This window comes from Heloderma suspectum, chromosome 2, assembly GCF_057233095.1.
Source record: "Heloderma suspectum isolate Gila_16-S chromosome 2, 16-S_ref, whole genome shotgun sequence".
Taxonomy (NCBI): domain Eukaryota; kingdom Metazoa; phylum Chordata; class Lepidosauria; order Squamata; family Helodermatidae; genus Heloderma; species Heloderma suspectum.
Genome location: NC_139459.1, coordinates 102408256 through 102423099, shown reverse-complemented (window position 1 = coordinate 102423099; position 14844 = coordinate 102408256). Strand labels below are relative to the sequence as shown.

Genomic DNA, 14844 nt, shown 5'->3' with positions numbered 1-14844 from the left:
ACAAGGGAATTAAATACTGATATATTCTTTTCGCCCCTCCCTGTTTGCTCACCCGCCAGGTCACTAGTGCCTGCATCCACCTCCTCCAACTTGGAAACAAAGCACCCGCATAGCCATGTCATGTGCCTGAGAGGGGAAGAGGTTGTGCTGCTTTTATCTCAAGCACTTGGCATTGAGGTGCTTTGTTCCCATGCCTGAGTGGCAGCAATAGCATGCAGAGATAGGCAAAGTGACATGTCGGTGTTCAATTCACCAGTATGCTAGAGACAGTGAGGTGGTTAAAATGAGAAAGCTGACAGCATATCAGAGTATTTTGGGCTGTCTTTCAAAATGATCTCTGTCTTCAGCCTCTGCTTCCTAGAAACAAGACTTCCAATGCTGTCCTCTTGTATGTATATGTATGTTTACGAAGAATAGAAGAATATTCAGGAAATGCTTTCATCACAATAGAATATTGAATTTCCTCTTGTGTCTTGCCTCTTTCATTCCACATATAAATTATTCCTGATTCCAGTCTCTGGGAGTATAAGGACAAAAACTGTTTTTCTTAGTGTTTTAAATATTTGGGTGAAAGGAGGAGTTCTGATAGCATAAACCCTGAAGCAGCGTATGTACCAGCAGGACATACTCTCGGTTTGTGCAGATGGTAGTTTCATACCAGACAGAACTGATTATTCCTTTCCCAAGCGAAACACATTGCTGAAAAAGAATGACAGTGTTTTTTTTCTAAGAGAACTTCAGCTGACACCCCAAAACAAATATTAATCTATCTCATAAAACAATGTTTTTCAAACTTTTGAACTAAGGCCAGCCCCCTAATTGTATTCTCTGGACCACCCAGCCTAGAGTGGCACCCAGAGAGCCATATAAGGAGCTGTTCTTGGAAGGAAAAATCCTAAAAGTCCCAGTGCATGCATGAAACTAGCATATAGGTGAGCAAACGGATCCCACCTCTAAATTTTCAGAATTTAGTTTTGTTACAAACTCGGAAAAGGGAACAGGACTCTTTATTTAAAACCCAGTCCTGATAAGGAATGTGTGGTAGTGTTGATGTTTTGTAAACTCATCAGTTATACCCAGGCATCTTTCCACTCTTAAGTCTGCAGCCCAGTGCAAGCTTGACCTGGGAGTAAGCCTTGTTGAACATTGTGAGCTATGCTTTTGAGTAAACATGAATAGGATTGCGCTGTGAGGGACTCCCACATTGGAAGTATCTCTGTTAAGAACTGGCCTTTAACTCTCTAAGCTGGCTTTAGTTCTTATTATAGATAGCTGCTTCCATTCTGTCCTGTTGGACATTAGGGCCCATTGGTGTGGATAAATTCACAGAGATTAGAAACCCTTGTACTTCACACTTTACTCACTAATGTGCCATTGTGAAACATAGGATTAAATCCAGTGTCATACTAGTGTAAATCCACTAGTGCAATGGGACTTTTCCCCTCTTTTCTCCCCACTGCAGCCCTCTGTGCTGCCTGAAAACTTCCTCCATAGGACTTCCTAGCACTCCAGAGCAGTTTTTGAGGGTGTGTAGGGGGAAAGAAAGGGAATCACTCCCCTCCCAGTTCACCTTATGAGAACCAGTTCCGTCAGCAGAATGACAGCACTGGGTCCAACCCATAGAAATAATTCTACATCTTAACTCTTATTATTGGCATTTTGGGGGTGATTTTGGCTTTTCCCAGGGGTGGTTCCAAACCTTCACCTTGTGATTTAAGATAAAAAGTAAGAAAAATATTATAGTGCACTGTGTTATATGCTTCTCTCCGGTAATCTAAAAGCATTTCCCTTGTTAACATTGCATTTTACTTTTTACATATAATTATATGTAAACTGAAAAGTTAGTATATTAAATGTTTTGAATATTTAATATTTTGATACTCCCATTAGAATTTAAGGGTATCAGAGTCATGTCAGCTGCTTTAGTGGCTGCTAAAACCAGACTGAACTAGCTTTATGGGCTCAGAGGATGGTATACAGCAAATTGCTGTCTGAAAGTTTTTGTATAATCTTCTCAGTTCCATGATAAGAGAGCATGGTATCTGTGCATCCCTTTCTAAAGTTATGCATTTTATGGTGTGATACTTTTATTTATTAGGGTGTTTTATGTTGTATATTGAATATTATGTGCATTATCTAGTGTTTGTATATTAACATCTCTATTTAGTTTTGGGGTTTAAGCACGTTTTATGTTTGAAAATTAGTTTGGCCTATGGCTAGCATAATAAAGATCTTCAGTCATCATCCTTCTAAGCTTTGATACACAATTGAATGTGTATTCAAGGATCATAGATGAGAGTAAAAAACTGTAGAACTTCCTGATTCAATATTTGCTTTATGGAAAAATGAAGCAAATGTACCATCCCATTCAACTGAAGTCAAAAGTTTTTTTCTAACTGCTTGTATCTCCCGGTCATTATCCTGGTGTGGTATAAATATAGGATAATGAAATAGCTTTGTTTGTAATAAGGTATGTGTCCTTCTTTACCCACTTGGGTGAATTGTCATTATTCATTGTATGATCAACTGGACGCCGTCAGAAACAAGACGTTAACTCTCACTGAAAATATGACCTCTGCTAATGGGACTATGTGGGAGGATGGTTCTATTGTTTCATATTAATAGTCTGCAGAAGCAGTTATATCTTTGGTTGTTGTTGTTTTTAAAGAAAACTTCATTCACCTTAAGGTTGGCAGAACACTTGTAGTAAATCAGCTATACAAAAAAATTGAGCTTTTAAGCTATTGGTACCCATGCAAGTAAAGATTAATGGTCTGTGTCTCTCAACACAGTGTAGTCCAAAACTTGATTTGCAATTAATTGTTGCATTAGGCAAATTTTAGAAGGGGTTGCAGGAATTTTGGTCACAATCCCAAGATTCGTTATCCTAATGGACTATACGTATGTCATAACAACCTCCACAAATTGTGATGGTATCATAGGCAGACATACAGGCACAAATACGTTTTCAGTGTTTTAAGCGGGCACATTGTTCAATTGCATTCATATGCTCAAGTTGTCATTACTCCTATAGAAGGGAATCAGCAACTCTCCATGTTATTGACACATTGCTTCTCTAGAGTCTGACACAGCAGGAAAAGAAATGCAGTCAAGCAATGTCCCCAAACTGTATGTATGTATGTATGTATCTATCTATACATGAATTAAAGTGTGCTCTTAATGCTATGCTTTTTCGTGTATAATTTCAGATTAGACAAACTGGTTTAACACATTGATAGCAGATTCAGGAGAAATTAATTTGATCTAAAACCTTTGTACCACTAAGAATCACACTGCTTGTTGCAGTCAGCATTGGATTGTATCCTGTGGTGGCTTTGCCTTAGCAGAAAACTCTTCCACTCATGCAATTTGGGGCACTTGGTTTCCAATCCCCCTGTCTTATTCCAGCCTTCTGCACCATATCCCATTCTGTTCTGGAGGATCCCCCAGCCATTAGGAATAGCTTTTGTGGTTGAGAGACTTAAGCGAGTATGGGGGATCAGCAAAAATCAGGGCCCCCAACTTGTGTGAACATAAGCACTTTCTGCCAAGGCAAAGCCCGCATCGCTTACAGCCCATTTGTTTTTAACATCATTAGAAAAAGAATACTCCAGACTTTCCTGTAGAAATTACTTTTTAAATGTGCTTTCATTTCATTTAGTTACACAAATAAGGGAAATCTGGGCTTGTGGACAACACAGGTGTTTCAGGTTCTGTGCCTTGGTGGTAGAGAACATGCTTTCCATTCAGGAGATCCCTGTTTAAAAAAGACACTGTGGTAGTAGGGCTGGGAAAGACCTCTGGTTGAGACCTTTGTGAGTGGCTGCCACTCAGAGTAGACATTGGGCTAGGTAGACCAAAGGCCAGACAAGATCAGTTGGCTTTCAGATCTGTGTTTCAGCAGCTACCCTAGAATCTATTCCATTGGGAAACCACCATGTTATACTACACAACATTGGTTTCAACAGTTCAGGGAATGGCATTCCCCCTCCTCACATATGAAATGGAGTAGCAAGGGAAAAACATAATCCAGGCTTGCAGTGGAAAGTTGCTTCCTTATAATGCAACTAACTGTAGAAAATGCTGGATCAGCTACACAGCTTTAGAGTGATGTCTCATTAACATATCGGTGTGTGGACCAGCTGACATTGGGGAGATATTTCAGCGGCCTAGGACACACAGAGCAGAGATAGTGTACCAGGCACTGTACAGAAAACGTGCTGCTTTTGTGGAACCTGGCATTCTCAGCAAGAATTGGTATTTTGTTTCGTATCAATATATTCATTCACTTCAGCACACACAGATTTTTATGTCTAAAGGATTTTGCTCTTTGCAAATACTGTATACTGTATTGCACTTCCGGTAGTGAAGCCTCTTAACACTGATTGGTTGAGCAGTAGTAAGTTGAGCATTGAACTTAATGGGACTGATTTCTGAGTAGACAAGCACTGTGGAGGGCAGGGAACTATGTTAACCTGAGAGGGGAGCAGATAGAGAAGATGTGGAGACTGGGCTAGAGAGTGAAGGGGTCAGAGTGGTTACAGATGTGGAACCTGAGAGGGGTCCTCTGCCTTTAAGAGTTACATAAAAGGGAAAATTCTGCTGCTTCTACCATATTTGAATATTGTGACATGGCATCTTACAATGGCAGTGACATTGAAGAAGCCATGGGGTAGGTGCTGAATTTTACACATAGATTGGCTCTAGCCAGCCAGTTCTAGTATCTTTGTGTTGAAGATGGGAAAGTATTGAAAAATAAACAGGGGAAGAGTGACAGCCTTTGTGTAGTATTTGTAGGGAGTTGCTATTCTCCATTATAAGTTTTCTGTCTCATTTGTCTAGTTTTTATTAACTGTTATTTTAATTTTAAGAATTATAGGCCAGTTGCAAATGTTACATTCCTGGGCAAGGTCCTTGAGCGAGTGGTTTCCAACCAGCTCCAGGCACTCTTGGATGAGACTGATTATCTGAATCCATTTCAGTCGGGGTTCAGGCCTGCTTTTGGCACAGAAACAGCCTTGGTTGCCCTGGATGATGACCTATGTTGGGAGAAAGACAGGGGGAGTGTGACCCTGTTGATTCTCCTTGATCTCTCAGCGGCTTTCGATACCATCGACCATGGTATCCTTCTGGGATGGCCCTCTGAGCTGGGAGTGGGAGGCACTGCATTACAGTCGTTTTGCTCCTACTTGGAGGGTCGTCTCCAGAAGCTGGTGCTTGGGGAACACTGCACGGCCCCGTGGATTCTCCACTATGGGGTTCCACAGGGGTCAGCTTTGTCCCCCATGCTGTTCAACATCTACATGAAACCACTGAGTGCGGTCATCCGGAGTTTTGGATCCAGAGTTGTCGTCAGTATGCTGATGACATGCAGCTCTATTTCTCCTTTCATCTTCTTCAGGTGAGGCTGTGGATGTGCTGAATCAGTGCCTGTCTGCGACAATGGACTGAATGAGGGCTAATAAACTGAAACTCACCCAGACAAAACTGAGATGCTGTTGGTGGGAGGTTCTTCTGACTGGATGGAGGGTGTTTCAATCAGTTCTGGGTGGGGTTGCACTCCCCCTGAAGGAGCAGGTCCGTAGCTATGGGGTCCTCCTGGAACCATTGTTGTCACTTGAGGCTCAGGTGTCCCCAGTGGCACAGAGTGCCTTCTACCAACTTTGGTTAGTGGCCCAGCTATGCCCCTGTCTGGACAGGGATAACCTGGCTTCAGTTGTCTATGCTCTCGTAATCTCCAAGTTAAATTACTGCAATGCACTCTACATGGGGCTGCCTTTGAAGATGGTTCGGAAGCTGCAGCTCGTGCAAAATGCAGCAGCCAGATTGCTAACAGGGACCAGAAGGTTCGAACATATAAGACCAACTCTGGCCCACTTGCACTGGCTACCTATATGCTTCTGAGCTCAATTCAAGGTGCTAGTTTTAACCTATAAAGCCCTATACAGTTTGGGAATGCAATACCTGACGGCACGCCTCTCCTGAAACAAACTTACCCGTACACTACATTCAGCATCTAAGGCCCTCTTCCATGTGCCTCCTCCAAGGGAATCTTGGAAGGCAGCAGCGAGGGAGAGGGCCTTCTCAGTGGTTGCCCCCCATCTATGGAACAAGCTCCTTGATGAGGTCTGCCTGGCGCCAACATCTTTTAGGCGCCAGGTTAAGACTCTTTTCCCAGGCATTTGGCAGCATATGATGAGTTTTAATCAGTCCTGGATGTGTCTTTAGTTGTGACTGATAGTTCAGTGTTGCTTTTAGTTACAGTATATATTGTTCATGTATATTGTCTGCTGTTAAGTGCTTTTTTTATAAATGGCTTTTAAACTTTGTATATTGTGTTTAATGTTCTAACTTTTGTAAACCACCCAGAGAGCTTCGGCTATGGGGCAATATAGAAATGCAAGAAATTAATCATAATCATAACAATTTTCCACTACTGAATTCCAGCTGCAGTTTTCCTCTCTTTATACCACAGTTGACTCATGCAAAGCATCTGTTAGCGTTGGTGGTCTGAAACATAGCATTTATGTGTTTTAAAATGTGTAAATTATACTAATGACCAGCCTTGGAATGAAGCATGTTGAATGGTCCCCTCCTTCCTATCCTGCTCCCACAAAATGTGTTAACAGTAGACAATATATCTAAATTTTACAATTGATTGCCTGAACACTCCATGCCTACATATGGATGCAGCTACTGTACATGAAGCTGACAGTAACAGTTCACTAAACAAACAAAAACCCTTAAGGATGTTGAATAGAAAGTTTAATTTCATAATGGATATGTTCATACTTATTATAGAATAGCTGCAACTTTGAACATATGCAGCACTGTTTATTCTCTGCATAGGCAACAATGGAGTCAAAGGGAAGTAGTCCATTGGCATTTTGTGTCTCTGCACGGATCTGTGTGCATTGTAGTCAAGACGCTTCTCACGTCAGAGATTTAATTTCTAAAGATCCTGCTTCCAGGGAGGGGTCACTTTCCAAGATAGGTAATCAGGCATAAGGTTCAGTTGTTGGCTATCCAGGCAGGCTATGGCAAGAGCAATTCAAAACACCAAGAAAGAAGAAACATGTGATGCTAGAACACTGAGGAGTGAATATCCCTCCTCCTATTCATACCATCCATCCATGTTCATATATTGTAATTTGTGATGAAATTTAATTGTAAGCTACTTGTAGAGGCAATCTTGTTTAAAAAGTGGGGTATAAATATAATATAATAAAATAATTCCTACTTGTATAAAATAGCTTTTGTTGGTTATCTGAGAAATCTGCCTTATCATATGATCTCAGTTACCCTCTTTTACTATACTTAGAAAATAATAAATGGGAACCATCTGCCTTCCAAACTTTACACATTGATTGCTTATATGAATGCCTCCTTATTGAGGCTTTTAAAAATGCATAGCAGCAAGTGCCATGGTCTTTGCATTTCATAGTACAAAAGTTCTTTATATTACGAAGTTCTGGTCACTTGTTTTCTGTATCTCTTCCCCCACTCTCTTTCTCTATAACATCATTCCTTAGCTGGCAGAGGAACTGTACTTACTGTATATATTTGATATTTTATCATTGGTGTATCAAATTGTGTAAATTATTTATCTATGTATTGTTTATCTGTTTAGTACTTATAAATTGCGGTGGGTGGGATGTATATTCCTGGGCTTTTGGCTTTTCCAACACAACCATTTTCAGTCTAGAAAATCTTTATTGCTAGGTGCTGGAAAGTTTTAAAATCATGGATTATAGTTTGCTGCTTGGAATCCACATATTGGACAGTGCTGCAAAAGAGAGAGAAGGCGAGAGTTCTCAAAACACATCTGATTCTAAACGCCCAGGAGGACAAAGGGTTCTCTATTCTACAGCTATGGAATCAATACAGGGTCCAGGAAAAATGGGGGACTGTGTCATCACAGAGAGTACCAATACGTAAGTCCTGAAAAATATATACTTAAACAAAATGTTACTGGATGTTTCCAAATCCTATTTGCATGTTCTGAATATTACATCTAAAATGGGCATGTCTGTTTTTCAAGTTGTGAATGATGGAAGGATAGATTAAATTAAATATCTTTTGGCAAAAAGCTTGAGAGTGTTCTGCTGCAGACTAGAAAATTTTAAAATGATTGGATTATCCATTATATGCTTTAGAAATGCAAAAGTACAGGCACATCCTTAAAGCCCTAGCATTACTATGACACAGCCTTTTGCGCAAATAAATACCAGAGGAGTAATGGATTATGTTAATTAGGTAAGGGGATACATAGAATGTTTGAATTATTGGAACAGAAACACACTGAAGTATATGAAAAGAAAAAAGATGTCTACTTTTAAAATTCATTTTGTTCCTCAAATCATGTTGACCTTGGCACATAGTATTAAGCTAGCCAATCTAAATACCATGGATTCTTTTGTTTTTAGTTGAGTTAGCACATTTCAATGGTGACTTCTGAAAGAAGGTTTAACACACAATGTCTTGAAATTATTTTGTTGCTGCCATCAGAATGGGGGGCATTCCAGCTAAAAGCCACAAAGGAGAAAAGCTGCTGCTATTCATGGGCATTATCGATATCCTGCAGTCATACAGGCAAGTTAGAATAATATTTTTTTGATACCTGTTTAGCCACTTGATTAAAGTGCTGCTCTTGTATGATGAAAGGGCTTATTTCCCTAAGCTAATATTTTTGGTGTGTCATCAGGTTAATAAAGAAGTTGGAGCATTCCTGGAAAGCACTTGTTTATGATGGGGTAAGCCATGTTTAATATTATTAGGGCACAAGCCTTTGTTGATTGTTGGCAGCCTCTGAAGTCGGAGGCTGCCGAGTATCCTCATGGATCATGGAGGCTATGTAGGGTGACCGGATCGCCTCCGTGATCCATCTGCCTTCAATTTTTGCTAGACAAGCAGTTCTGCCTGTCTAGCCACTGCACTTCCAAGTGGGAGGGAAGGAGGCTGGGGCGAGCATAGGAAACTGCATGAGACAGCTTCCCCAGTCTCCTCCCCTCCCTGCCCCCGGGACCATCCCTTTTCCCCGTCTCCGTGTTCAGGTTTCTGAGTGTAAAGAGGTAGCCAGTGCAGTTCTCTTCGTGCCAGTTACGAGGGGGAGAGGGAGGGGAGCACAGTTTACTGGCTCCGAGTTGGAGCCCTGTCTCCAACCTAGGAGCCAGTAAACCGAACAATCCAGTGGCCCTCCAGACACTGTCTAGGAGCCATAGGATTGCTCCCTCTGAATGTTTGGATATGTGATTTTGTGTTAATTATTCCTTGTTACTTGGAATTGTATGCTACATGTATCATTAAGATATGCTGTTGCAGATCAATGTCATTTATGCATTTGCTTATTTATATATACAGTGTTATCAATGTATCTGGTGCTTTATAGAAGCAAAATAATGCAGGCCCCCCATCCTAAAGAACTTTACAGTCTTCCTCTTGGTAGCAGGGGAGAAAAGACATGGAAGGAAAGGGAGAGGCAAGGGTCAAAGAGAGAATGCATACAAATACACACTTGATTTGGCATAAAGACTAGATGGTTATGTTTTTCTGTGATAATATTTACCCTTATAGTGCAAATATTTTACATAAATTAACAGACAAGAAATAAGCTAAACTTCCCATTATTGAAGCACAATAGATAACATCCTAACCCTCCTAAAATCATAGTGTTGTCAATTCATCCAATGTGGACACCTATTCTTCTTTTATTATTTTTTGACCTCCTCAGACTGTATCTGGAATGTCTGTCTTCATTATGGTTCTCTCAGAGAATGGAGAAAGAAGCCATAGTAAGCTTTAAGACAACATTTTGGTGTTTAAATAGAGGGAGTAATCTTCAAGATGTGAATGTGTTGTTCTGTAAATATTATTATGAAATTTAACGGATAGAAGACAAGTCATAGATTTTGCCAATGATAACTTGATAGCGAGAGACAAGCATTGAATTTTAGTTACATGATCTACTGATGGTTTCACGATGTAATGAAAAACCTCCTCCTCTATAAACATTGTAGTCTATTGTTAATAATTTTTCTTCTTTTATCTCTGATTGTCATATTAATTACTTTTTTTATCTTGTAGGACACGGTTTCGGTCCACAGGCCAGGTTTTTATGCCGACCGGTTTTTAAAGTTTATGAGTTCCAGAGTATTCAAAAAAAATCAGGGTAGGTGCCATCTCATCATTAACTAACTTAGGGCCAGTCTTCACATTATGTTTATCCATTGGGGACTACTTGCATATAGCTTCTGCATGATGACTTAGCCTGCAAGATAGTGAGCCCTGTTGGTGGATGCTGTACATTAGCTTTCCCGTGTCGGGTGCCCTGTAGATGTGTTGGGCTACAGCGCCCATCATTTACCATGCTGGATGAGGGTGGGGGGAGTTGTAGTCCAACATATCTGGAGGGCCCCAGATTGGGTAGGGCTGCTCTACATGATAAAGACTATGAAGTGGAGACCTGTCTTAAACATTTGCTGGGAGACAAATAACAGGGATGTTGCCTTCATGCTGTGTGGTGGCCTTTCCCAAAAGATCTGGCTGCCTGCTGTTGGAAACAGGACGCAGAACTAGATGGAGCTTTGGTCTGATTCAGCAGGGTTCTTCTTTAGTTATATGCTGTTACGTTGGTCATTCCTTCAAGTCATCCCAGAGGAGCTGTTGTCAAACAGTCACTGCAAGATTGCCGTAATTTGTAGGCGAGCCCTCCTGTCCTGACCCTAATATTTTGTGGTGTTGTTTCTGCCTGTGATCCAATTGGAATATCCCTCCACTGTTGGGATAATGTCATTTTGGACATTCTGCTAGCATGCAAGTCAATAATGCCTGCCCCAAATGCTTATTTGCAAACATAGCAAGCTTGTGATCTGGATGCTTGTAACCTATTAGATCATGAGTAGACAACCTTGACCACTGGCCATGCTGACTGGGGCTTATGGGAGTTGTAGTCCAAAACATTTGGAGTGCACCAGGTTGCCCACCCCTGTAATTAGATGTTCTCAGTAGTTTTGTAATAGGGGGCATGGTTGTTGTGAATGCCTACGCACACGTTTGTGCACAAGACAACAACATGGGCATGATTCTTCCCAGTGCAGGCATGCATAGGGGAAATCCCCATTAAGGTTTAACCCACAATCCCCTCCCTATGTTGCCAATTAGCACGCCAGGTTGGTATGGGAAATGTCAAGTCCCTGCATGCCTCCCATATCCCTATCAGCTTTCTCCAGTCTCCTTAGTGAAGGAGCACATATTTGGAGTTTGCATTCCTTGACCAAGCAGGGGTCACAGGCATCATGGGAACATGGGAGGCATGCAGAAGTCTCCTTTTCTCAAGGCTGTCCTGGAGCAGTGCTAGCTGTAAGTGTGCAAAAGGTGCAGGGTGGAGGGTGCGGGGAGGAAACAACAGGGCTCTTCTATGCTATGTCCTATGGAGATCTTTGCACGTGGCCACTGAACCCACGTGCCTGTGTATCCACATGAACATCAATGTGCAACCTTGTACTGTTCCTGCAGCTGTTTTGGTGCAGATAACCTTTTTCTGTTTATACAAGCACAGATACCTGTATTTATTTTTAATGGGAAAATACAAAGATTTCAGATTATTTCAGTAAAAAGCTATTGAAACTCTTTACAATAAATCATCTACATTTTAAGGTTTGTTCTGGATTACATTTTGGGTGAAATACACATTCCCCTTGTAATATTATTTGCAAGGGGATTTAAGCTTATATAACCATAAAATCTTTTACGTTGTAAAATATATTCTAGATTTTTTTTTAAAAGATGGATAAATGCCATTCATTCTTAGATAAAGAGATTATGTAGCAAAATTATGCCAGATACTTAGCCTCTGAGTAGCTCCTTGCCATTAAAAAGTTCAGTTCAAGTACTGTTATTCTATTGCTGAAAGCCAATATTTATCAGATTTATACTGGCCTATATTGCAGAGTGTTCTGAAGACAATTACATTCTTGCATAGTATTTATGTGATGACCTAGGGTTATAAACAATAAAACTGAACTGAAGCATAGTATTTAGGATAATGTCAGTCGTTTGAGTAATCTGATTAAACTTCTTTTGTGACAGCCAGCAACATCCATGTGAGACTGAACAAGAAAGGATTGTGAAAGAGTTTGTATAACAATGAAAATGTCTGCCTATTGGCTATGAGAAGAGTCTAGACTGAAATTGTCTGCCTTAATTTTCTCCTCTTTTAAACACAGCTTTAAAGTCCTCACCCTCCAAGAAACGATGCAATTCCATTGCTGCTCTAAAAGCTTCATCACAAGAATTTATGTCTGTGGTTAGCCAAGACTGGAAAGACGAAAAGCATGACTTGCTTACAGAGGGACAGAGCTACTGTAGCCTTGATGAAGAAGGTAATGCTTGAGGCATAGCTTCGCTGCTGTTAATAAAGATGGAGAATCTGTAGTCCACCTGCTTAAATTTTTTTTTTTTTTAAGTGGTAGGTGTAAAACAAGAAAAGCTTAAATCCTTATTTGGAGAAATCCACGCATTAGCTCTTAGTCTACTACACCTGTGTAGTTTCAGCAGTGCTGTGGCATCAAACACTCCCAGACCTTTTACTGCTCCAATGCAATGCTCCCAGAGCAAGCTGTGGCAAACTATTAAGGAGCAGAGGGAATAAAAGGTAAATATATAGTGATCCAATGTGAGATCCTAATTACAAATGGAACCAAGCAAAACAGAGAAACCTTCTATTGGTCACACATATTATGTTTGGTATATTTCCTATGAAAAAGTATAAGGTTGTCCCATAACTTTGTAGAGACTACAGCAAAGGTATGCAACCTTTTTGGGCTGTCGGCAATTTGAGAAACTGTCCTGGGTACTACCACAAAATAGCTGCTATGGGAGGCATGGCAAAGGACAAGTAATCTGCCCAAAAGACTGAGTACAAGGCAGGGTGGGTGAAAACTAAGCAGTTTTGAACCCACAGTTTTCATCACCAACGGAAACCTATTTCACAGCAATCCCAGCTGCCAGTAAGAAAATGTGTTCGTTGTTGTTTTTTAAGTGGGAGGGGTAGGGCATCTTGGTGGGCACCAAGTAAGGTGTCTGTGGGCAACATATTGCCTACCCCTGGACTACAGATACTTGTCCATCAACATGTAGTAACATCAGTTATTGGTGTGTACCACTGAAAGTCAACCTTAGAATCTGCCCTCCCCCCATTGGTTTTCTCTGGTTGCGTTCAGACGGTTGTCCAAGGCTTCATAAACCTTGGTTTGTGAAGCTGTGGATGATGTTGTGGCCCTCCTTCACTCCTGCCCTCTTCCTGCTGTGCACTAGCCACAGAAATCCTGGCTTGATTACATCCTGGCTTATTTTCCTCATTTGTTAACCAACATTAAGCCAGAGTTCACCAGGTTGGACTCAACGGGGAACTCTGGCTTAATGCAAGCCAGAATCTTTGTGCCAAAGCCAGTGTACAATGAGAGGAGTGGGGAGGGAGGACCACACAGCCATGGCACTCATCCACAACTTCATAAACCATTGTTTATGATGACATGGACGACCATCCAAATGCAGCCACTGTGTGTGTGTGTGTGGTTGTTGTTTTTTTTTACTGCAAGTAAGCATGTAATCTTTTCCATGAACCATGGATTAATTTCACATTTTAAAAATAAAAATTATGCAAAAATGATTTATATAGTTTTCTTTTTCCGATATAGTATTAGCCTCCCGACATCGGCCTGATTTAGTGCCAAGCACAGCCTCCCTGTTTGAAGCAGCTTCTTTAGCAACCACAATTTCTTCTTCTTCTTTATATGTAGATGACAATTATCAACATGATGGAACTAGGTTTTATTCTAACAGGTAATAAAAATATTTATTTTTTTATCTATACTTGGGAGGAGTGGACTCCTTTCTCCCCCACCTTCACATGTTCTGATTTATATTTAATCCATGAAAAAAAATTAATTAATTAGAGATAGCATCCTGACTACACCAAAGCCTGGAGCATCTCAGCCGGAATAGATGGGGTCTTCCCCCTCCAAATGAACTGCTGGGCTTACCAGAGGTTGTAGGAGCATTAGAGAAGGCCTGATTGCATCTTGATGGCCACAGGATAACAGTGTCCCTGGACTGTTGTTGAGAGTTCTTAGACATAATAGTCATTGTATAATGCATCCCATCCAATTATTTGTTCTCAGTGCAATCCTATAACTGTCTATTCAAAAGTAAACTCCATTGAATTCAGTCAGACTTTCTCCCAGATAAGTGTTTATAGAATTACAGCCTATGTTTTCTTTTTGCCTCTCCTGCTAGACAAAACACTGTATTGATTTGTTCTATAGTATCAAGTAGCATCCCTAGCTTTAAATCCCTGCCTCCCCCATGCCTCGGGCTGGACTACCCTGCAGTGCTGCATTAGGGATCTATGAACTACAGCTTACTCTTAGCTAGTGGAGTTGTATTTGTTGGACAGAAAAGAAATTAAAAGCAAAGGTGAGGATGTTAGCTTGAGTGTTTTAGTATTCTCTGCTGGTAAACGGAATTATAGTATACTCTAAATTTTTGTTATGAATTGTGCTTTGCCAGGTGTTTTATTGGGATGTTTGATAGCCTCAACATTTACTCCTGGAGTAATTGGTTTTTCAAGCTATTCTTTGTCTGTTCAGCCCAGGAGAAGGTAATTGAAATATGTTTAAGTTATATGTCAGCTTCCTCTTAAGTGGCTTAGAAACCAGTACTATGCACTATTAAGGTGCTGAGTATCTCTGAAGATAAGCTGACTTAATTGATAGCCTCCAGCTGTTTACATAAAAATTTATGCTCATAAATGCTTTCTAGAAAACTGCCTTGACTGATGACATA

At 40.6% G+C, this 14844-nt stretch overlaps 1 protein-coding gene across 12 annotated transcripts in view; it reads left to right on the top strand.

Moving 5' to 3' along the window:
• PIP5K1B (phosphatidylinositol-4-phosphate 5-kinase type 1 beta) overlaps positions 1-14844 on the top strand; it is a 120300-nt gene that overhangs the window by 76366 nt on the left and 29090 nt on the right. For 9 of the 12 annotated variants that reach the window (XM_084834352.1, XM_084834358.1, XM_084834354.1 and 6 more), the window contains 6 exons: positions 7723-7934; positions 8509-8592; positions 8705-8753; positions 10084-10168; positions 12225-12380; positions 13698-13842. In XM_084834352.1, the coding sequence (XP_084690478.1) occupies positions 7723-7934; positions 8509-8592; positions 8705-8753; positions 10084-10168; positions 12225-12380; positions 13698-13842 (731 nt within the window). The remainder of the gene's footprint in view (positions 1-7722; positions 7935-8508; positions 8593-8704; positions 8754-10083; positions 10169-12224; positions 12381-13697; positions 13843-14844) is intronic. The other 3 variants (XM_084834362.1, XM_084834363.1, XM_084834364.1) reach the window with 1 other exon arrangement.